Raw genomic sequence first — 26,115 nt, 5'->3', positions numbered from 1 at the left:
CAGTCGTGTGGTGTGTATTTTAAAAAATCAGTGTAAAAGTAAAAACTACCATTTCCTCTAACTTACTAGCTGCTTAATACAAATTGTCCTTCCAAATGCCTCCACCCTTAATCAGCTGTGTAATATTGCACATACTACTCTTGCTTCCTAAAATAAGATTCTGCCAATCTTTATCTATAAGAAAACTATCCTTGAAATGAATTTCCTTCATCTGCCTTGGTTTCTTATAACTTTTATCAATGCTCTCTTGGCTCTGTTAAAGTCAAAATAAAAATGTAGAGACAAATCTCTAAATGTAACATTTTATTTCAGAAGAAAGAATCACAATTCGAGGTATACAGTCAGACCAGGTGGTCTTTGGTATGTTGGAAGAATAAAGAGAAAGTTGCAGGTTTTATTAAAGGAGAAATGTTACATATTGTTCTTTGAGAAAGTTCATGGGCATTAATAAAGTTCTGGGGAGCTGGCAAGCTCCCATTGGTGAGTGATGGTGGTTGGCAAAATTCGCCCTTATGTTGCAGCAACTTATTTCAGCATTTATAGATAAAACTGGTCTCAGGTTACAACCCGCAGTTTCAGCAGCCTGATTTGCAGAGAATTACACTTCTAGAGCAATGTTATATATTCTGAGTGCTTTTTCTCGCTGGCTTCTCGACTGTTTTAGTTGGGTATGGTAAGAATGAACCAATTCATACGATCAACTTTCACAACTCATTTGACTTGAATAAAATTCACTTGGGTGCTTCTTTTATCTTTCTGCTCAGTATTTATTCTATTTTTGAATGCTGATACTATCTTTTTTTATCATCAATCTCCAAAAAATGTTTAGATGCTTAAGAATCACTTGCTGCATTAAATTTGAGTAAACTTGCACTATCATCTTCTTCTTGTGTTATACAGACAATACAGAAATAGTAACAGTAAGATAAGTAGTAATTGCATTGGTCTTTGCAATTACTACTTATCCTACTGTTCTCTGTATGAAAAGGTGTTTCTGGCCTCTTTGGCATGGCACCTTAAAAGACATATTACCTGCCGGGGGCAGTGACTCATGCCTGTAATCCTTGTACTGTGGGAGGCTGAGGCTGGCAGATCACCTGAGGTCAGGAGTTCAAGACCAGTCTGGCAAACATGCTGAATCCTTGTCTCTACTAAAAATACGAAAGTTAGCCAGGAGTGGTGGTGGGCACCTGTAATCCCAACCACTTGGGGGGCTGAGGCAGGATAATCGCTTGAGCCCAGGAGGCAGAGGTTGCAGTGAGTCAAGATCGTGCCACTGCACTCCAAAATAGGCGACAGAGAGAGACTCTGTCTCAAAAATAAAAAAAATAAAAAAAAAAGACATCATTATTACCTAGGTCCAAAAACAAAGAGTAATGAAAGCATAACTGTTCTTTTGTTTCTTGTGACTCAAACTGCTCAGTACATTATTACCATATAAAAACTAGCTCTTACAAAAAAGAAATATATTTCAAGTTGTATAAATATATAGAAGAAAGAGTAGGACTAGATTTTTGAAATCTCCTCCAGCTATGTTATCTAAACTGCTAGGACATTTAAAATATATGGCTTATAAAAATACTCAAGTTGGGTAGGCAAACTTAAAAGAAAATAACATGAATAACAAAGCCTAATACTCTGTGCACACCTTATCACATTTTCCTACACTCTAGAGTGTCTACTTTACCCTCATGGTCTCCTCATTGCTGGAGGGAGAAAACAAGCTGTAATTGCAATATTAATGTGAAAAATAATAAAAATAAAAAGTAACAATTGAGGCCACAGGTAATTTAAATTATGGTAATATTTTATTGAAGTAAAGTTTAAATGTACATATTTAGAAATATGTTGATGTATTGTATTTAGGAAATAATTTTGATCAATACGAATATTTATAGATAAGCCAATTATTTCTGGCTGGGCAGTGTGAGTATATTTTGGAAATAATTTTGATGAATTTAAGTATTTCTAGATAAACTGAGTATTTCTGCCTGAGTAGTGTTAGAATATTTTGGGTATACCAAGAATAATTTCAGTTCTATAAAAGTGAGATCATTGAATACATTTTATGCCACGTATTTTTAATTACAAGGGTGTTTTTGAAAAAAAAGTTATAGTAAAAAGGAATACTAAGGCTTCCTTCTAGTGTCACAATTAAAGATATAGAAAACCTATATGCAAATTCAAAAAGTCAAATTAGTCAGACCCGTCCTTGCAAAATTTGAATTATTAGTCTATTTAATATTCTGTAAGTTTCCATAGGAGTGACCTTCAGCTTTATTATGTATATGTAAATTTTGCTAAAGAAAATATCCTTATTATGTTGTAAATGCTGTGACTTGGACAAAGTGAAAGAAGCAATATGATTTTAATTATTTAATATAATGACATGGATCATAGGTACGGAAGTAAAATGAGAATAAGAGAAGGAAATTAGGGAAAGAGACACAAGGAGAAGAGATGTCCAAGTAATGAGACTATTTTTAGGGTAAGCAAGATAGATAAAATAAGACAGAGGCAAAAGACTTGGGATAAAAGAAAGAAGGGAAATATAAAGTCACTGTTAAACTAAATGTGGAAATAGCAGAAGCAAGGAAGTCTGTGACAACAGACTATATTAGCATTTTTTTCATAAAAGTCTTTGTAAAACTAGTAACTACTCTTAGTTGCACCTCTCCATATTGAATCCATCAAGAAGTTCTACCTGTACTTGAGATTTTTTTCCAAGGCATATTCTAAAAATATCCAATATTCTCCATTTCAATTAAAACCTTCCTAATGCAAGCCACTATCATCTCTCACTTAGACCATTCAAACGTCTTAAACCATCTCTCTTCTACTGCTATTGTCATCTGTAATACCTTCACCACAAAACAGAGCAATATTTTAAAAACTATATCAAATCACGTCACTTTTCTGCTTAAAATTCTTCAATGACGTCCCCCTTGTAGTTGGAATAAATTGATACTTTAAAAAAATCCCCATACAACCTGTTTGTTTTTTTTTTTTTCATAATTGAGCTCATTTTGGATCATTCTTCTTATTTCCCACTGTAATCCAGTCATTATGACATCTTTTCTGTTTTTGAAACATATCTAAATTTAACAAAAAAGTGAGAGATTTCTACACTGAAAACTATAAAATGTTGATGAAAGAAATTAAATAAGTTACAAATAAATAGAAAGATATCCCATGCTCATGAAAAAAGTGTCTATACTAACCATAGCAATCTACAGATTTAGTGCATTCTCAAACAAAATACCAATGACATTCTCTGCAGAAATACAAAAATAAAATAAAATAAAAACCTTAAAATTCACATGAAAGCACAATAGATTTCAAATAGCCAAAGCAATTTTTAGCAAAAGAACAAATCTGGAACTATCATACCATCTGACTTCAGAATATGCTACAAAACTATAGTATCCAAAACAGCATAGTATTGGCATTAAAACAAGAAGAGACCAATGGAACAGAGTAGAGAAGCCAGCAAAAACTCATGCATTTAAAGCCAATTGATTTTCACCAAATGTGCCAAGAACACACCATAAGAAAAGGACACTTTCCTCAATAAATGGTGTCGGAAAAATTGGATATTCATGTGCAGAAGAATGAAACTAGACCCTTATCTCACATCAAAAATCAACTCAAAATAAATTTAGGTATTTAATGTAAGGCCCAAAGCTAAGTAACTACTATAAACAACCTAGAAAATAACCTTCATGACATTGGTCTGGGCAATGATTTTTTCAAATGACCCCAAAAACACAGGCAAAAAAACAAAATCAGAAAAAGGGTTACACAAAATAAAAACCTTTTGCAAAGAAAAGGAAATAATAATGAAGGGACAGCCTACAGAATGGAAGAAAATATTTGCACACTGTATATCTAGATTCACAGAGTGACGTGTGAAGTTTTAGCACAAGAAGTTCCCAAATATTTTTGCATCACAGTGTCCTGAGTGTCTTAGTAATTTTTTTTCCAGGCTCCCAGGCCCAAAGAAATACCTAACACTTCTGTTTAGTAGCTGTGGCTAAAAAACTTACGAATTTATGTTCTAAAAACTTAGCATTGTGCACCGCACAATTTCTCAAACCTTGGACTCAGATTTGATGTTACCACCCTCATTTTATGCTCCACAGCAAAATGGTGTGATATTTGCTTTTCATCAGAGCAGCCACTGAAAATCCAGCATCATCAAAAGATGTCATTGAAAGGAATATATTAATAGTTGTATAATATTGAAACTGAATTACTTCAAGCTAGTGGTTTGCACAATTCGTGATGGATATCTGTGTTTCCTTCAAAAATTTAAAGTGTACTGTAGCAACCTGTAAGTTCTATTCAGCAACCCAAAAAGCTCAACATACTTTGGGAAGTGTAATTTTAGCCAGTAAGGAATAGAGGGCAAAATATGCCATAAAAAAATAGATGCTGGTACTGTTATCTTGAATTTTATTAAGACTTGTTGCAAGAACCAGCTACTTCTCCATCCACTGCCAGAGTCCAGAAAAACAACATGATATTTGTAATTACAACGTGTAACATCCACAAAGCTTTCCAGGCTCTGCATCATGACTGCATTTAAACTAGTAAGCCTTATCCTAGTGTGTTCTTCCTTCCACTCATGTACTCAGCCAATACCTACTGTGTAGCCACTGCAGACATTGGGCTAAACCCTAGATAAAAGGACGAATACGATGTAATTTTTCCCTTCAAGAGTTTACAGTCTTAGCTCGTATCCCAGTGACTCCTAAAAGATTGTTGCTGATCTTTCCAGACCTTAATTAGTGTACTTCTGTATGTCTGTCTGCAACCTGTGGGGCCTGCTCTCCTCAGCTAGATGCTAGTGGTATTTTTTAGATTCCCCTTAGAAATAGAAAGTTTGTAAACTTTCTATTCCCATGGCAAAACTGTCTTTACCCCCTCACTAGCTCAGGCTTTTGGAACTTGCTAAGTCTAACATACTGGTTTCTAATTTGACCATAAAAAAAAAATGTTGAATTATTTTTAATGTAAAATAATGAGATTTCTTGTCATTCTAATTTTAATTCCTCAAATATAAATAGTAACTTTAAGGTGGCAGTTTACACATTCACTGTGACTTATTCAGAAATCATTATATAGAACCCTTCTCTGATCTGTGATTCAGAGTATCAGAGTGTAATGCACTCCATTTCTATTTCCACTGTTTAATGCATTATGGGCTCCAGCTGGCCTAGGACTTGGTGGAGAGATGGTGAAGAGATGGTGGAAAGACAGCAAATATAAGACCATGTCTTTTCTAACAATCATGGTAAGGTATATTGTAATACTTCACAGAGCTGGTATTACAATTTGGTGTAAAATTTGTAACATTTTAAACCAGCTCATATTACAAACTGGTGAAAAATTTGAACTATTTCTATTTCATACCATTATAGAATGCTTGGGGCTTAATTTTCTTTTAGAGTTAAGGAATCTATAGCCCAATTCTGAATAATAGAGACTTTTATCATTATACACCACTTGATAACATCTTCTACAACTATCTATTTGTATTTTAGCACCATATCTATTCTTAGAGACTTCTTGAATTTTATAGCTGGAAAAAAAAACCTCAGAGGTCATCTTGCAGTTACTCCCAACTCCCCAACCCACGATTTGATTTTGTAAAGCTGATACTAAATTTGCCTAACATTTAGTAAAGCACTATTTCTTATTTTTATTTTTGTTTTTACCAGAAATACTTTTTATATATTTTATTGATGTGTAATATTTGTACATGTTTATGGGGAACATATGATATTTTGATACATGCATAGAATGTGTAATGATCAAATCAGGGTATTTTGGATAGCCATCACCTTGAACATTTACTATTTCTTTCTCTTAGAAACATTTTAAATCTTCTTTTATAGGTATTTTGAAATGCAAATATACAATATCTTGTTAACTATAGTCACCCTACTGTGCTATCAAATACTGAAATTATTCCTTCTATCTAACTGTAGGTATCCATTAACCAACCACTCTTTGTACCCCCTCCCATGCACACACACACTGCACACCCTTCCCAGCCTCTGGTAACTATTTTTCTTTTCTTTTTTTTTTTTTTTTCTCGCTCTGTCTCCCAGGCTGGAGTGCAGTGGCGCGATCTCGGCTCACTGCAAACTCTGCCTTCTGGGTTCACGCCATTCTCCTGCCTCAGCCTCTCAAGTAGCCTGCAATCCCAGCACTTTGGGAGGCTGAGGCAGGTGGATCATAAGGTCAGGAGATTGAGACCATCCTGGCTAACACGATGAAACCCCGTCTGTACTAAAAATACTATCTTTCTATTTTCTATGTCTATGAGATGAACATTTTTAGCTTGCACATATGCATAAAAATTTGTGATATTTTGTCTTTCTGTGCCTGGCTTATTTTACTTAATAATATGATCTGAAGTTCCATCCATGTTGCTGCATATGATAGGATTTCATTCATTTTGTGATTGAATAGTATTCCATTGTGTATACACACTACATTTGTCCATTCATCTGCTGATAGACACTTAGATTGATTTCATATCTTAGCTATAGTGAATAGTGTTGCAGTAAACATGGGAATGCAGATATCCCAAAGGACTGATTTCCTTTCCTTTGGGTGAATACCCAGTGGTGGGATTGCTGGTTCTTATGGTAGTTCTACTTTTAGTTTTTTGAGAACTTTTCATACTGCCTCCCATAATGACTGTACTAATTTACATCTCCACCAACAGTGTGTAAGAGTTACCTTTCCTCCGTATCCTCACCAGCATTTCTTACTTTAGGTCCTTATGGTAATAGCCCTTCTAACTGTGGTAAGATGATATCTCATTGTGGTTTTGATTTGCATTTCTCTGATGATTAGTGATGCTGAACATTTTTCATATACGTGTTTGCCATTTGTATGTCTTCATTTAAGAAATGTCAATTCAGACCCTTTGCCCACTTTTATGGGTTTATTTATATTTTTGCTATTGAGTTGTTTGATTTCCTTTTAAATTCAGAATATTACTCCTTTGTCAGAGGAGTAATTTGTAAATATTTTCTCCTATTCAACAGGTTGTCTTTTTACCTTGTTTCCTTTGCTATGTGAAAGCTTTCTGGTTTACTGTAGTCCCATTTGTCTATTTTTCTTTTTGTTTCCTGTGATTTTGAAGTTTTAACCACATAATCTTTTCCTAGACAAGTTCCCTAGAACATTTTCCCGAAGTTTTTTTTTTTTTTTTTTTAGTAGTTTTATAGTTTCGGATTTTACATTTAAGTCTTTAATCCATTTTGAGTTGATTTTTTATATGGTGAGAAATAAAGGTCTAGTTTCATTCCTCTGTAATGGATATCCAGTTTTCCCAGCACCATTTATTGAAGAGAGTGTTGGAAAGGCATTTCTAATGCAAGAAGAGACATTAATTGCAAAGTTGTTTAAATCAGGATAGTTTAATCTTTATGATTAGAGGAAGTGCTTTATAGCTTAGTCATTATGTTAAATGAAAATGATTTAAAAACAAAATACCCCTACCTTCTAAGTTCACATTTTATTCATTAAAGAGGAACAGCAACATAAAAAAACATGATGAAGTATTTAAGGTATGTTTGCTTTGGCAGATTTATTTTTTTAAAAAGCTAATTGAAATTGATTCATGGAATATGACAGCTGTAACTCATCTAAAGGTAACCTAATTTATTCTACTCAAAATTTTTCTCAGTGCACTATAATACTGATAAATTGAATGTGGAAAAAGTTGATTTTATATTATAGGCTTAATATGGCAATAGCAACTTAATATTCTAAATTTACATTACTGACATATGCAATAATTTATTATTCCTTGTCAGCACCTCCATATAGAATTCAAAGGGTAAATATTAAACATAGGTAGTCAATGTTTAATCTAACTGGTCTTTCCAATGTATAAAAGATTGAACAGTTCACAGACAATGAGGTAGTTGCTATGCATATTGGTCTTTGCACTTTAAATATCATTCACAAAGTGCCTTGTGGGTTACTCTTGCGAATTTTTATGACATTAACTGGTAAAAACATCAGGAGTAGATCAAATGGGATTTTATAAAGGAAAGTACTTTGTAAACTAGAATGCTCTATTCAAATATAAATTTTTAATATTCTTTTAATAATTTATATTAGTATTAAAAATAAACTTGATCATTTTGGATAATTTATAACATTGTGCATCACAAAGCTCAGTTCATGTATGCCTCTATAATGTTTCCCTACTCTGAGGTGGATTTGACTTTAACTATTTAAACTGCTACTCCAACTGGTTTATTTCTCTCTGACAGCTGTTCTTAAATGTAGGGCCACAGTCTTCTGGGGCTTTTTAAAATATAATTAATGTGTTGCCACTATTAAGAGATCAAAGTTTAATATAATATAAGCCTGGAAAAATTAGATACAAATAGATTTATCCTCATTACATTATTTAGTTTATTGCTGTCTAATAGTAGTATAGGGATGAGAACACAGGGAGTGATATAGCAATGGGAACAGTTAAAGTTAATGTCACAAGAATGAGATGTTAACCTTGCCTTATGGCTTAAAGAGGCGTATTGTATGAATATGCCTACATGTGAACTTCAAAATAGCATGTTGTGGAAATCATTAGGAAGCTTACCAAACTAAACAATATAGCATTAAATTATTTCATTTATTAGTTCTCACACTAATTTTATTTTACTTTTTTATTTGAAGGGATTGTATAACCAAGTTCTAATTTATAATCTTAACCACTTTCTTTCCTATGATCATACCAACAAAAATGATGCCATAGATCTTCATTTAATACTATTTGAAAGCTTTATTATATTCAAATGATTTTAACTCATGTCTTAAAAACATTTCTGTCACAGAAAAAAAATTATTTCAGCTTTTAATTAAATTATATTTTGCCACTTAAGTGTATGTATATTGTAATTTTTCTGAACGTTTTCATGTTACTTTCTAATGCATTCTACTAGTAACTTTCAAAAGCACTTTATTTTATTGCCTTTTCTCTATCAAAGGATATCATTATCCTACTATGTGCCTTTTCTTACTTTATAACGCAGTTATGGATCTGTACCATACTTCACTTGTTGTATAAAAGTATTGTGCTTATGTAGAATTGAAGATCTATTAAAATTGTTTAATTAAGACACAAAATCTGACCTAGTGAATGTTATATATAAGACATAAAGCAAAGCAGAATGAAAACATCATATAGTGACAAGTATTTATCTCTTAGTCTCCATAAAAAGAATTATCAAAATAAAAATAAAATCTTCAGCTCTCACATTTTTAATAGTTGTACTAAATTTAAAATCTTGAAATCTTATTGGGTATTATAGCAAGGATTTTTGAGGATTCTGAGGAGTTCACCACAGTTAATTTTGGAGGTTAACGAAAAGGACTCTATGATAATAATCAGTATGCTTTCTCTTGAAGGTTTGAAATTATAACTTTTTCTGTGACATTTGCTTTTAGCTTGGTTAGCTATTTAGCTAGCTGTTGTCATATGAAAATCTATATTAACTAATGCACTTGCTTAGGGCTTTTGTGTTTCTCTCTGAACAATCTATTTCTTTTGGGGTTTTTCCTTTTTCCAGAATATTGCTTCTTTTGGAATTACACTATTTTTGAGTATACTATGTTATGTTTCATAGAAGTATATAAGTAGAGGAAGTAAATCTACAAGAAGAAGGATGTACTCCTAGTGATAGAATTTATCTGAAGCCGAGAATTGGAGGGGCAAAGACAGGTAGCGTTATTATCTTTCCAGTATACTTGAAATTGTACACAAATGACCAAGCTTGGGGTTATTAAATAGGGCAGTAGTTGGCATAAATATTGAATGAGGTAGTGAGTGACCTTAAGCATTCCACAAAGCAAGATACCCAGTAACAATATCCAGACTGATTATAATCAACAGTGTAAAGAAATACGAAGGTGTGTGAATGCTGAATTGAATTCTGTTTGTATCGGACATAGTCTTGGTTTGGATGACATTATTTCTGCAAAAGAATGACATTAATTTTATAAGGTCAATGAAATAGGCAATAGGTATAAAAAAACATGGTATTCATTATATTTTGAAGAAAAGTTTTGGTATGAGATGAAATACTTTGTAATATCTAACAAAGCTTATCAATGTAACTTAGAGTCAGAAACAAAATATTTTGAAAGTAAAGTAATTTATCATCCCTTTGGATAAAGTTTCTTAACATTTAATTTTTATGACTTACAAATAAATAGATTAATACCATCACTTTTACTACCAGCTTAAAATGAGAGTTGAATATTCAAGAGAAAGAAGGAATAATTAATAGTACAAGTAATGACAAGGCGGGGTGGATTGAATCCCAAACTAGTTGGAGGAATGACCCCTCTATAAGGAGCTTCACTTGCTCCAATTTTACAAGAAGGAAAGATGAAAGAAATAATTCGAATTTGAGAAGAACTAGAATTTTGGAATTAGACTCAAAAGTACCTTTAACAGTGTAGAGCTTAAGTGGTTTTCACTTTTTTTTTTGCTAATCTTACTTTTAAAAACTTCTGCAATACATACTTGTACAATTTTAAAACAGAAAATCTCATATTGTAAAATAACCTTAGATATTCTAATGTGCAGTTACTCATTTTTGAAATTGCTAGTTTAAAGACATTTAGAGAATAATTAGACTTTTAAAGATATTAAATCAGCATTATTGTGGTCATTTTGGTAATAGTTATTTTCTTCACATTTAGTGTTTTGATTTTTTTGCTACAGAAATGGTTTGCAGATACTTTAATTTTTAGATCATCCATCATGCCTGGATAATTTCTATTTGTACAGTGATAATTTTGAAAAATATGCATCTGCTACTTAGTGTTAAATTTCTGCATCTGTCAGGAAATTGTCTAGACCTTTTTAAATAGACTAAAAAATAATAACAACAAAAGTACAGACAAATTTACTCTTGATGTAATGCTGTCAAGATTCATTCCTCCTTTGTTTTCTTTTTAGATCCTCTTCTACAACCCAAGCACTGTTATCTGTCCTTCCATATTTCTGTATTTGTTCATATCCTGTCTATTTGATTGTAAATAAAATTATAGATTCACTATCTTGGGCCAACATAGGTAAAAATTTGTGTATTTTGAAAAACCTCATATCTTCTCTTACTGACGGCTTTGGTATTATAGGGTATTTTTGCAAAATAAGTATCATTTTTAAAAAGATGACAGCACTTAAACATTGACCAGCATAATCATGAGAAGGTCAACTCTAGTTTTTCAAACAGTATCATTATATATCATTTGCCTTATGACTTGGTACTTTCAAATTAAAAATGTGCTCAGCCATTTGTTTTGAAATGTTATATCAGAATGAATAACTTATTAAAGTGGAAAGTTTTATTTGGCTGGGTAGGGCAGACATCTCTTCTGTGGTGACAGATCAATTTCAGTGGATACAGCTTGTCCTCCTTGTCATTTCATGGTAACTGAATACTTTCCTAGGAATGCATACACACACACAAACACACACACGCTCACACACACACACACATTTAATGAGACTTAGTGTAAGTTTTTCTTAAGTTTGACTCAAATATTAAAACAGTTAATACAACGAAAGCACAGTGCATTTGTTTAAGATGTCCATTTCCTGATTATTGAGCCTGGATTTTACTGGAAAGGCTGCTTATTTCATGGACTTCTGTCCTCTCTGTGTTGTTTTGCACTTTTATATTTTTGGTCTAGAATATGTTGAAGTGTAGCTGTGATCCTGGATGGAGATGTTTCCAAACGCCCGATATAGATGCTTTTCTTCATTAGTGGGGAAGAAATTAATGGCTTATACAATACAAATGAGTAATTAGAAATATTTGCCATCTTGGCAGTTTGGATTCTGCTTAAAGAAATTTAAATCCTCATTTTAAAATATCCCATTCCCTCTCCTCCTGCAGCATAAACAGAACCTTTAAAGTATAGAGCAGACCTAGAAAATCTAAATCAGAGGACATCCATGGGCCATGTGGCCAAAATGTCATATATGATGCATTTAGATGGCATCTTATAAGCTAACCTAAGATAAAATAGTAAGGTAGAAAATGGTCCTCTCATCTAGGTGAGAAGGCTCCTTTCTTCCTACCTTCTTTATCTTTACACTATTTCTCTCTCTTAATGCTCCAGCTTAACTTAAGCCCCTAAATCATTGTAGCAATTGTTCTACTGAGGTATGGGAAAGCAATGGACAAAGAGATGAAAATATTTCATTTTTTTTTTTTTTTTTTTTTGAGACGGCGTCTCCCTCTGTCGAGTGCAGTGGCGCGATCTCGGCTCACTGCAAGCTCCGCCTCCTGGGTTCACGCCATTCTCCTGCGTCAGCCTCCCCAGTAGCTGGGACTACAGGCGCCCGCCAACACTCCCGGCTAATTTTTTTTTTTATTTTTAGTAGAGATGGGGTCTCACCTTGTTAGCCAGGATAGTCTTGATCTCCTGACCTCGTAATCCTCCCTCCTTGGCCTCCCAAAGGAAAATATTCTTAATGGATAAATTAATTCTTAATGGATAAATTAATAAGAGCTTCATGTGTAAGCTAAAATTAAAATCAAATCTTAATAATGATTAAGCTAAATGAGGAAAATGAGAATTCCTGGCAGAGTAGACATTGTAGAAAGACCAAAGGTATGAGAAAAAGTAAATTACAGTTAATGGTATTTGGAACATAAGGTGCATGTTAGGGACATATGGGATGTGAGAATATAAACTTTATAAATGGACAAAAATAAATTTCCCCCACCAGAACTTAAATATAATTATGAGATGAAATTTTAAAGTTGGGACAAATGGAGGAATACAGAGATACTCAAAATGACTTTAAAAGACAAGAACCCCTAGACTATGAGGACTTCATTTTCATCTAACTGAGGGAAATAACTGAGTGCTTGATATGTGATAGACACTGTGTAGTTTATAAATAATATTTCATTACTTTATCACAACAGACGAGAAAGCTGAAGTTTAGGGCAGAGTTAGTATTTGAAAGGAGATACCTGTGATTCTGTAGCTTAAACTGTTCACCACTACCCTCAACTACTTTTCCCAGTGTATTAAGGGGAGAAGAACATGTTGAGATGGCTAATCTGTAGGGGAAAAATAAGTATAGAAGCTTCAGAGACCATTACTAGTAATCTTTAGTATAGTATTAAAACAGTTACATTTATTATTTTATAATAATAACAATTATTATTATTATCAATTTCCTGACTCCAAGCCAAGTGAATTAATTTTCTATAATCAAAAGAAACATGCTCAAACTCTCCTATCACTTAAACAAGATGTCATTTATTACTTTTAGCAAGAAGAACCTGGTTAGAACTAGAATATCATAATCATCTGTGACAAATATGGTAACCATGATAGATAATTAATTAATTATGTTAGTGAGAAAATAGTAATTAAATGAATCCTATGGGCCTGGCCCTATACTGGGCCTTCTTCCTCCATCCCCTAAAGTTTTTACCATCATTAGTTTATAGCTACTACTTTTGTAATACTTGTTGCCATCATAACATCTCCATGAAAACTCAGATTTCTGTGACAGCTTGTTAACTAAACTCTTTGCTTCTATCTTTGGCTGCTTAAATTGTATCCTTCACTCAGAAACCAATGAGTTCATTTTAAAGCATAGTATTCACTTGTCTTAAACCCCTGTAACAACTGCCCAATTCTCTCAGAATGAGGATCAAAATCCTTATCATGGCCTACAAAGTTGTAACCAATCTAGCCACAACCCCTAATTGCTTCCCTGACTTAATTTCACATACCCCTCTCTTTATTTTCTGTGCTCCAATCACATTAGTATTTTTCTTGCTCTTTCTTGAACACAGCAAATGCAGCAGGTAATGGGAAATAGTGGGTGCCATGGATTATAAAAATTTAATTAAACTTGAGGGTATCCTGACGAAGAATATTTTTCCAGTTATAGGGATAAGGACATATCTGAGTGCATTAGACAGTCTTATATGTTAGCAACCAATAAATCTGCAAAAGATAGCTTTAATCACTCTTAAAAATCTATACACAGACTTACAATACTTTTAGAAATGTTTGACATGTTGGGAAACAAAACAGATAAGAGACTTGAGGTTTTTTTAGTGGAAGCAGAGAGACAAATAAACAGTGTATTAGATAGTATATAGGAAATAACATGGAAGAAGATAATGGAATAGGAGTAGCTGTTTTACACAGAGCAGTAAGGGAGGGCCTTATGGATAAAATGTCATGCGAGGAGAAACCAGAACAATTGAGAATGGGAGATACAGGACTTCTGAAGAAATGGTTTTCCAGATTGATATAACAGCAAGTGTAAAGACCCTGAGGGAGGCACATGCTTAATATCTTCAAGCCAGAGCAAGTAAGTCGATAAATCTAAAGAACAGAGATGGAAAGAGAAAGCATAGGAAATTAATCCTGCAAATTAGCAGAGACCAAATCACATCAGCAATTTTAAGGGCAATCTCTTTCTTATGAGTGAAACAGGTGATCCCTTTATTCTGAGTGAAACAGGGATGGGAAATTTGAAAGTACAAAAGTGATATAATTTGAACTAACTTTTAAAAAGTTTGCTCTGGATACTATTTAAGAATAGATTGCAGGGAGGCAAGAACAGAAAGAGGAAAAACTAACAACATAACAAGAAGGACTGTTGCAATCATATGAATGAGAAATTGTGGCTCAGATTCCTCTTAACACTGTAGGGCTGAAAAATGTTAGATTCTGGATTGTTAATGTGTTGCTGACAGGATTTTCCTGATGGAGTGGTTGTGAAATGCAAGACAAAAAGATGAGTTAAGAATAACTGTAAGGTTTTTGGCCTTAGCAACTTGAAGAATGGAGTTTTCCTTTATTGAGATGAGAAAGAAGGAAAAGGCAGATAATTGACCGTTATATAAACTTTTAAGGTTGCTCAAGCTCTAAGAGTAGTCTAAATAAAACTTGGAGTCATGATGAGGTCTAAGAAGACTGTAAATATAATCTCTCTTTGGTTATATGGATTAACTTCTAGAGATGCTGATCGGGTGTCACAATGAGTGAGAGACGACATGTAGGACTTTTTATGCCATGTTAAGGGACTATTTAGCCATAAAATGTATGGAACCCTGTCATTTGCAACAACATGGGTGGAACTGGAGATTGTTAAGCGAATTGAGCCAGGCACAGAAAGACAAACATCACATGTTCTCACTTATCTGAGGGATCTAAAAATCAAAACAATTGAACTTATGGACATAGAGATTGGAATAATGGTTACCAGAGGCTGGGAAGGATAGTGGGGGGTGGGGAGTCGGCTAGGAGGCAGAGGGGTATGGTTAATGGGTAGAAAAAGAAATAGAAAGAATGAAAAAGACCTACTATTTGATAGCATGACAAGATAGCTATAGTCAATAATAACTTAATCATATAGTTCAAAATAACCAAAAGAATGTAATCGTATTTTTTGTAACACAAAGGATAAATTCATGAGGGGGATAAATACCTCATTCTCCCTGATTATTTCATATTGCATGACTTCATGAAAACATCTTAGGTACCCCATACAGATATACACCTATTATGTACCCACAAAAATTTAAAATATTTTTTAGAAAAAACGCCATATGAAAATCAATCAGTACAATTTTGCATCTCTAAATACATTAAATGCATGTATATGGACACAAATGCATGTCTAAATGCATGCACATGTAGAGACACATCTACAAACATACACATGTAAATACATGCCAGAAACACACTGTAATATGGTATGAACACAAGCACTGTACTGGAATTCAAGTCAGAATAGCCACATTTTGATTCACATTTACCACCTACTTAGCATGGTAAACTTAGCGAATTATTTGGCCTTCATTCTACATCTATTAACAAGATGATTAAATTTGATGACAGCTTTACATTTCTACAACTCATACTTTCACATATGTGAAAAATACTTTTTTCACTATAGTACATATTTGACCTATTGGATATTACCAGCAGAAATGAAGCCTAGTTATTATGTTGCATCTTTCTTATCATATTTTTTCTCTTTTATTTAACTTTAGCCTTGGATCAACTGTGCAGTTCTCTTGTGATGAAGATTATGTCCTACAGGGCGCAAAGAGCATCACCTGTCAACGGATAGCTGAAGTTTTTGCCGCTTGGAGTGATCACAGGCCTGTGTGTAAAGGTAATGTTTTACAATAATGCCCTCTGAACACATTTTAATAGTTTAACCTTTATTTCATTGTAATTAAGTTGCAATTAAGTATTTGAATTGTAATATAATCTTTAAGGAAAGATTGTGCTCATATATTTATTGATATTTATAGAAAATCTGCAAAATGTGAATCACTCTATTAGGTTCCCAAGGAATTTCCAATCTAATAATCATACAACATAGACTGAAGCATAAAGTATGTAATACAAGACTCTGGAAACATTGTCGGCATTTTTTGAAAATCACAATTACCTTGTCTGTATAAGCAATGATACAGATATTTTAAAGCCGTAATTTCTTCTCCACTTGCATAGTTTGCCATTTGAATTGCTTATGTGTCCATGTCTACAATACTTGGTAGCAGTCAAGGTAGAGCACAGGTTCTACAGTTAGTTAATTTAATCTAGAACAAACCGTTTAGTTCTCTGGCTTTATATGTCTCATTATCACTAATTCCAAATAAGATATAAATATATATCTTATATTATCTGCATGTGTGTATATATATGTAAGATAAACATATATATATATATATCATCTTGAATTACTGGAGGTATATATGTGTGTGTGTGTGTGGGTGTGTGGGTGTGTGTGTGCGTATGTGTGTACATATATATATAAATACCAGTATGTGTGTGTGTGTGTGTGTGCATATATATATATATGGCAAAATATTGACTGGACAAAACTCATTGAGGACAATTTTAAATATAGAAGAAAATATTATGAAAGGCAAGTGACATTTTGTACAGCTACTTAGAAAATAAAGAAAGGCACTAACACAACCAACTGGGGTACCTTTTTATTTTTAATGTGGGAGTTCAAATGTATTAAAATCATCTGACTTTGTAGTTGAGTTTTAGTAAGTAATTCACAGTGAAAAACACCTGATTATAAGTCAATTTGACTACCCATAGTGTAAATATCATCATCTTTAAATACTAAAAAAACTAACAGATATGCCAATATCATTAGACATAAGCATCAAGGTTTGCAAGAACCATATCATTCAGGTCAGTCTGATTTCAAATAATTCCTGCCAGTAGAATTAAAATCTACACCTCAAATGTAAATATCTGTCACTGACTTGTGACAGAGTATAGTAAGAACTATTATCTCATTGAGATAAATCTTTAAAAATATGAATATAATTAAATGATGTTATATCTATATTATTATACTCCTTTTTCACCTTCCGACTGTTTCTTTGCCATCTATTCCACTTGCTTACCTTTTTCTCTTCTTTAACTGCTTGTGACCACTTGTAGGAACAAACATACAAATTATTTAATTAATTAAACTGGTAAGTGTCAATTTAACTGTTAATCATGAAAACTAATCTTTCCCCCCTCCTTTATCCTAGCTAGCACAGCATCACCTTTCCTCAGATGAACTATTTCCACATAAATTAAATAAGGCTCCTTCTTTCTAAACTTTGTAAAACTGTGTTTGAAAATGAACACCTCATCATGTCGTACTGGCATTTCTGATTGCTTGTTTGTTGTTCTGGTGGTTATTATTTTTAATAATGATGTTTCTGCATTTTTCTGTGTCTCTGTACTCGAGTTCTCTCTAGCTCTTCTTCTCTTTAAATAGTATAGCTGCCAAACATATAAAGAAACTTGGTCAGTTTACACCCAAAAAACATTGTCTATAAAATTCAAGTATTCCTATGATACGAGAAAAACACACTTTTTTATAGCTTAGAAAGAAGCATACAGTATCTCCTATTTTCTTATAAAGTGTGTAATGAATAATACATTTTGTAAGGGTTACTTTCATGAATGTCATGGCAATAAATAGAACAGTAAAATGTATGAGGCTGATTTCTTGTGTCCTTCACTCAAGATGAAATTATAGCCATAAAGAGCAATATAGTGAACATCATGGCTTCAAAATGATATGTTCCAAATATCCTACTTCAGTGTCACATAAATTAGATATGTGCATTTTTGTTAGCAAAAATGGATGTGAAAATAGATGACAGATTCAAGAAAAGGAGATTAATGTTAATGTAGGAACAAAATCTCACACCAGAAGTTATAGCCAGATCATGGAATTTAAGATCTACATAAAGTAAGATTGAGACTACAAAGCATGGTTTTTTATTCAAGACTCTCATTTTGATTAAAAAGATGAATCATACTTATGATTGCAAGGCAAAAGTAAGGTGCTATATTACATTGTTATTTTTTATAAACCCCATGGCACAAAGAGCAGCTCTGTACTGACTTGAATTTCAAGAACTATTTGTTGAACATTAATGTATGATTGGACTTTTTAGATTGCAAGATACATTATGATGTTATATATATAACATGTATATTCATATTCAACAATTATGATATAGGAAGTATAAAAAAAGCACATGTTCAAAATTCATATGTTGATATTATTTCATTTAAATTTACATTTTATTCTGCAGATATTAGACATAGCTGCATTTGCTCATTGCATGCAAGGCACATATGTGTATGGTTTACAAAGTCCATTTTGTTGCTAGAAATTACTGGCTGTGGTAGTGGAAACAGTAATGGAGGGAACATGCTGAAATAGTAATTGAAGTTTTAAAATGACTACTGTGAGTCTGAACAAAGAGTAGTTCTCATGTCTCATGGGTTCTTGGACAGAATAAATATGCTTTTTTCCACACAACAGCATAAATTGCAGTATCAGTGCACTGCACCTTTGAGAGATTATTAATAGCTTCTGTCTGTGTATTGCATGGTTGAGCAATCAAGAAATGGTGATTTTTAAAGGGATTAAAAGTTCACACAGACAGCAAATTGTGAATTAAAAGAGCAGTTTATAAATTAATATTAATATTTTTTACACAAACAGGGACAATTCTTATTCCATAGATGGGTTATGTATACAAAGTATTTGCCAGTTTACAGTGGTGAAAACAATTATTCCTTTGTTGGATATGCAGTAGATATCCAAAAGCTGGAGCTTTTGCAAAAAGTAGCCTTATGTGTTGAAGATGTGTAGAATGTTCATTTTAGACCTTCCTGATACGTAAAGAAACAGTATGTGGTTGAGCATGGATAATTTTGATAATGCGGAAACATTTAAAATAGTTATTAATAATAGACTGAAGAAAAAATGGCAAATTTTAATCTGTTTATTAGGATGGTACCAAGTAATCAAAGTCCGTTAAGTTACAAGGGCAAAAACCACTCATGGGATTAATGAAATCGGTAATTAAGGGAGGATGAGAAAAGAAGACAATGAAATGGGAAAATACTAAAAACAACCATAAAATCATGACATCACCTTTTAATTTCTTTATTCAAAAATCATGAAATTGTTATTATTCATTTATTGTTGTACTGATCAATTTATTTTTATTCATTCAACAAACACTTATGAACATGAGTAGGTATTCTAGGTTATATACCTTATGTGATATAGAGTATAAAATTATTTTTATTATTTTGTATTGATTTATAAGGCATAAACACAAAAACTAGATAATATATAATAGACTTTTGTTTACAAGTTAGTGCAAGCCTCTGCAAAATTCAGATGAGGAAGATTATTTCCATGTTTGGAAATGGCCGTTGAGATGGAGAAAATAATATGTGGGCAGAACTTGGAAATTATTGTGGATACAGGCAGAGGAAGATGGATGTGAAAGTCATTTCAAATGTAGAGAATGTATCATGGGCAATCACAATGTGAATTGACACATCTGGGGAATCAGTTTGGTCAGTTATATGAAAGGATATAGAGTGAGATAAAATTAGAGAGGTTATCTTATGTATCTCCTGGTTTGAAATATGTCTAGAAGCACTCCTAAACTTCCATTCCCATTGTCACTATTCTACAATTCCAATACGGCAACTATCACTTTTATTTTCATTTAGAGTACAATTTATCCTACATGTTACCGACAGACTAATCCCATTAAAGTCTCGCTTTATGGATGGAGACAATGTGGTGGTGGTGGGTGTGGTGTTGCTGCAGCAGTTGCTGATGTTGCTGATTGTTAACTCTTTTGATTTCCAAAATCACCCATGATTTGGCTTTATGCAACTTTTTTTTTTAACTCGTACCAAAAGTTTATCCCAATGTCTCAATAATAAACAGAATTGCCACCTAGATATTCATATACGTCTAGCCTGTTCCTGAATGACCAAGCCAACCTCTCAAGGTCTTGTTCAGTTTTCACCTCCTCCAAAAATTCTTTCCTATTTCAATTTTCCCTTATCTCCTCATCTTTAAAATTACTTTACAATTACTGTCATTACCACACAATATAGCATTTAATTTTATTTTGTTTGGCAATGCTCCCTAATCATTTCATGGACAGTAGACTTGCTTCTTCAACAAAAACCACCTCAAAAAGCACAAAATAATCAGTGCCTCTAAAGTGTTTGAATTTTGAATGGATCTGTTTCAGCTGTTGCCAAAGAGGACAGTTATCAATGTGGTCTACCCATCCATTACTGTTGATAGAATAAAACAATCTAAATGAGGTTCAATTCCTTTCTTTATAAACAATGGAAAAAATGGGTGTACAGGTTATATGATAGACAACTACTGGTCAAACCTAAGAGCTGCGACCCTCACTAACTCATATTTATTAAAAGCTCAGGGTCTTAACTTTTTCAAAATTATTTTACATATGTTGCAAATTCCCTCTTATATATTATTCCTCTTCTCAGTGTTTAGCTCAGTGACCCACTGCACCCATATTTTTATACATATAGTAGCTGCTAAATAATAGTTTAAGAAATATTATAGGAAGATTTAATTAATTGTAACAAGCAGTTTGAGAAGGTAGTAATAAGATCATTGCAACTAGAGAAAGTTGCTCTAGTAGGCTTCCTGTTATGCAAAAGTAATTAGAAAATTTTGCCCAAGAGCAAATCAGAACCTGCTGAAATTTATCAGCCAGAAATGCATATAGCAGGTGTTTTTCTGTAGTTGTTGACGCCTTCTTAGTTTTGTGGAATAATCTTACAGATGAAATGATGCATAATAAGGATGATATTAGCAATTAATAGAGTGACATATGGTGAAGTAGATAGGCAGATGGTGTAGATATTGAAGTTTATCACACATTCATATTTCTTAGTATTTTTTTTCTAAAAGCCATAGTTTGAAGCTTTATTAAACAATTTTGATTAAAAAACAAGCCTTACTAAGCTCTAACAATTAACAGGTTTTAACGATATCATTTACATGTTATTTGATGGAGATTAATAGTGATGCATTTATAGACAACTTAGTAGAAAATAGATTACTTAAAATTCAAAACTACCTGAACAATTAGAAATTTCGCATTTCAAAGGTGCCCTTCCAACAATTGTTTAGAAATACATTCTATACATTTTGCCTAGCTCTCAGATTATTATAAAAATATGCATATAATGAACAAATCTTGATTCAGTTTTGGTACATAGCAGGAAAATCTCCACAGATATCAAAGAGAACATTTTCTTTCCAACTCATCATTTTCTTGGAGTATAACCTTGCTCATTTGCTTAATATCTTCTGAACGTCAATTTACTTATTAGTAAGTTGATGACGGATTATTTGTAAGTTGATGAGGGATTGTATGGACTCCTTTCAGTTGCAAATTCTAAATATTCTGAAGTGTATTGACTGCTTCTCTATTGAAACATGTTAAGGATATTTTTAGTTCAATATTCTTCTTTACCTTTGAATGCCGAGAATTTGTCTCAGTTCCTGAAACACGCAAGCAATAATCATTTTTAAAAATTTTAATAACCTCTTGCTAATGAAATATTATTTTTATTGCATTATGTTTTGGATATTTAAAAAAGACAGGTTTCAGATTTGTTCAGTGCCAAAATGATGGCTATTGATCGTAAAACTGCTTCAAAGCAATTTAGATTCTGCAGATCTTTTATGCTTTATTTACCATTAAAATCTACCTTTGTATAAAGGTAAAAGATTATTTGTCTTCATGCATTTTTGTTATGAAATGCACCCTTTTAATATGTTGAGTTTAAACAATGTATCTTTAGAAAAATAAAGGTGATTATAATGTCATTGTTGAAACTGCTATACACTAAGATATTTTTAAGAGTTTTCAAATGGGAAATAAATATTTTAATTCTTAAAATGTATTAGTAACAATTCTAAATTTTGGGAGAGAAAAATACAAAAGAAAACAACTCTTTAACTTTTAGCTAATATAATTTAAAAGCCTAAAAATTTGAAATTTAATGGGGATAAAATGAGCTACATCATGCCCAAACAACAAATAACCAAGGAAAAAAAAACTGCAATAAGCATATTAGGAGTGAATGCTTTCGCTAAACTAAAAAACCAAGCACCGAAAAAAATCTGAAATGTAATGTCTTAATGCAAGGATGAACAAATGAAAAGCTAATAAAATCAGCACAGGAATTGCAATTTTGGAGGAGAAGCTACCTATATAAAAGGAAATGTTGAAAAATTATTAAAATAGAATAACTTTTTGTGTTCATAGTAAACTTATGAAATCTCTTAAAATTCCCCTGTGATGTAGAAAAACTTATTTCCTGTATTTGCTGAAAATATGTGCTACTAGCAAAAAGCATCTTGAAGATCTGTGATGACTTAGTAGCCTTTCCACTAATTCTGATCACATAAAAAGTTGGAAAACTTAAATATACTACAGTTAGGATTCCCTTATTTAGCTTCTCCACAGTAAAATCTCACTTTGTTTCAAAATAATAGCTGGGCTAGCTATGGGAAGGAGGGTTTATAGATAACAATGATCACACTGTAAACTTTAGAATGTCTGATGCTATGTATATGCACTTAAAATGTATAATTGTACCATGCAAAGTGAAAGAAGCAATAGGAAAGAGAAAAATGATGAAACCTGGGAACAAGAGGAAACAAAAGGCATAGGCAGAATATATACAGACATTATTGATGAGAAAGAGATAAACTTTTACCCTTTAAATTGAATTTATTTGAAGTTGTAAAAGTCACTGGTCTTCTGCTTGATATGAACCTTCAGAATTTATGACATTTTGGCAGACCTTTCCTCATATTAAGAAATGAAGTATATTCTTCTTCTTAGTTTGTCTTATAGTAATTTTTGTGGAGCTAGGTAAATAGTGTCAACATCCCAAACAAATAGCAATGCCTGGCACATGGCAGATACTCACTAATATTTGAATGAATTAGTGTTTTGTTTGCCACTATACTAGATACAATGTAAGAAGTACAGAACAGAACTGAACAAATTATGCCCTTAAGAAACGTATGATCTCATTGAAAACACAGTACATTCAAAATTAAACAACCAGAGAACATCCCTAAAGCAACAGAGGCATGGTTGCACAGTCAATATTTGTCATAAAGACAATTCAAAACAAAGGAAAGAAAGAAGACAGAAATGATAGTATTACCCTTTGGGAAATAAATTTCATTGGACATGAAAATACCACTTAGTCATTTTATCTCTGAGGTTATCATTATTATATATTATTCCCTTATTTTGGAAATCATTCATTTGTTTATTTAATAACATTGATATTTTGTGGTAATTATTAGGTAAGAGGAGGGAAGAGATGAATTTTTCTCCTCAAAGAGATCAATGGGCTACTCCAGTGGGAAAAACAGCAATGAAAAAGTATGCATTACTATATATCACAGTAAGAGCTACTGCAGAAAAATGAATATGGTGCATTCAGTTCAAAGAAGATTAAGGAACCACTCTGCCTAGAAGAGTACAAAAATATTTATAGGAAAGGATAAGCAGGGATTCAAAAAGGACAGACAGAAAGACAGACATAGCGATTGAAAAATGTAAGACATTAAAGATAGAGAGAACTACATATAAAGCCACAGGGTGATGAAAGGAACCATAGAGGGAGAGACACAGAAAGGAGAGAGAGAGAGGAGAAAAAAAAAAAAAAAAAAAAAAAAACAGAGGGAGAGGGGTGAGTGAAATGTGGAGGAGCATAAACTTATTGAGGATCGGAAAAATCTCTACCTGCAATGAATTTACTCTCAAGGGTGGGCGCCAAGAGTTTTAAAAGTTAATATATAATTACAATAGTTTATTGTAAATTCTATGCTAAGAGCTATACAAAAAAAGAGTGCTCCTCTAAGCCTCCCAGCACAGACCTGTTGTGGTCTGTGGACTGTAAGGAACCAGGCTCACACAGCAGGAGGTGAACAGCGGGCAAGTGGGCATTACCGTTTGAGCTCCACCTCCTGTCAGTTTAGCAGCAGCATTAGATTGTCATAGGAGCGTGAACCCTGTTGTGAACTGTGCATGTGAGGGATCTAGGTTGCATGCTCCTTATGAGAATCTAATGATAAATATAATGTGCTTGAATCATCCTGAAACCATACCACTCCTCCCCCGAGTCCGTGGAAGAATTATCTTCCACCAAACCAGTCCCTGGTGCCTAAAAGGTTGGGGACCACTGCTCTAGAGTACTAGGGATTGTTAAGGAAGGCGTCCACAGAAAAAAGTACCTGAGTTGAACCCTGAAGATGCAGTAAACAAGGCTAATGATGAGAACAATGGTGGATATGCAGATTACACCAGATTGACGGAGCCCTGTGGGCAAAGGCTTAAAATATTAGGGACCATTATGTTTTAGAAAATGGAGTATAAACATTTTTTTTCCATATATCTGTTGGCCATTTGTATGTCTTCTTTTGAGAAATGTCTACTCAATCATTTGTCCATTCTTAATTGAGTTGTTTTCTTGCCATTAAGATGTTTTAATTCCTCATATATTTTGGACATAAGGCCCTTATTCAGGTATATGGTTTACAAATAATTTCTCTTACTTCATATGTTGTCTCTTCACCCTGTTGATTGCTTCCTTTGCCGTGCAGAAGCTCTTTAGTTTGATGCAATGCCATTTGTCTATTTTTGCTTTTGTTGCCTATGCTTTTGGGGTCATATACAGGAAATCGCTGCCACACTAATGTCAGAGAGACATTAGTTTTCCCTATGTTTTTTTAATAGTTTTATACTTTCAGGTCTTTATTTAACTATTTAATCCATTTGAAATTCATTCCTGTATAAGATATTAAATAAAGGTCCAATTTTCTTCTTCTACATGTGGATATGCAGTTTTCCCAGTACCATTAATTGAAACGGTATCATCTCACATCTGTTAGGTTGCCTATCATCAAAAATATAAGAGATTAAGTATTGGTGAGGATATGGAGAAAAGAAAATCTGTATATACTGTTAGTAAGGACGTAAATTAGTACAGCCATTATGAAAAATAGTATGCAGATTCCTGAAAAAAATAAAAACAGAGCTACCATATGATCCAGCAATCCCACTACTAGATATTTATCCAAAAAAAAGAAAGTAGTATGTCCAAGACATATCTACATTCCCATATTCATTGCTGCATTATTCACAGTAGCCAAGATATGTAATCAACCTAAGTGTCATCCATCAATGGATGACCGAATGAAGAATCATCCATTGTTTTATATATAATGGATATATGTTATGTTATATATATATAAAAAAAAACTCCTTGATTTCAAGAAAATCAAATAATTGAGATAAGCCACTAAAGCAAATATTGCATATTAGATTATCAGTAGATGATAACATACGACAGGAAAGAAAGGTATAAAAGCAATGAATATGTTGAAATATTGATACTTTTGACAAACTTGAAAAAATTCATGCTTCATAAAGATATATTTGGTTATTTAATTTTCTTCTCATAATGTTATACATAATGGATGTATCTTATATTTATTTTATATATAATGTATATATGTTATATTATATAACATATATAATATATAACATAATTATATTTTATATACATGACAATAAACTAAATATATTCTAATATATACATAATATAATACATAATTATATATAACATATATACATAACAACTAAATAT

General features: G+C 32.7%; 1 protein-coding gene across 4 annotated transcripts in view; it reads left to right on the top strand.

Annotated features, from left to right (window-relative positions):
• The window catches only part of CSMD3 (CUB and Sushi multiple domains 3), a 1,211,731-nt gene that overhangs the window by 492,152 nt on the left and 693,464 nt on the right, over positions 1–26,115 (top strand). For all 4 annotated transcript variants that reach the window (XM_054518783.2, XM_063726791.1, XM_063726792.1 and 1 more), the window contains one exon: positions 16,089–16,213. In XM_054518783.2, coding sequence (XP_054374758.2) covers positions 16,089–16,213 — 125 coding nt within the window. The remainder of the gene's footprint in view (positions 1–16,088; positions 16,214–26,115) is intronic.

This window comes from Pongo abelii, chromosome 7 (assembly GCF_028885655.2).
Source record: "Pongo abelii isolate AG06213 chromosome 7, NHGRI_mPonAbe1-v2.0_pri, whole genome shotgun sequence".
Taxonomy (NCBI): Eukaryota; Metazoa; Chordata; class Mammalia; order Primates; family Hominidae; genus Pongo; species Pongo abelii.
The sequence above is the reverse complement of the archived record's forward strand: the minus strand, read 5'-3'. Positions and strand labels throughout refer to the sequence as shown.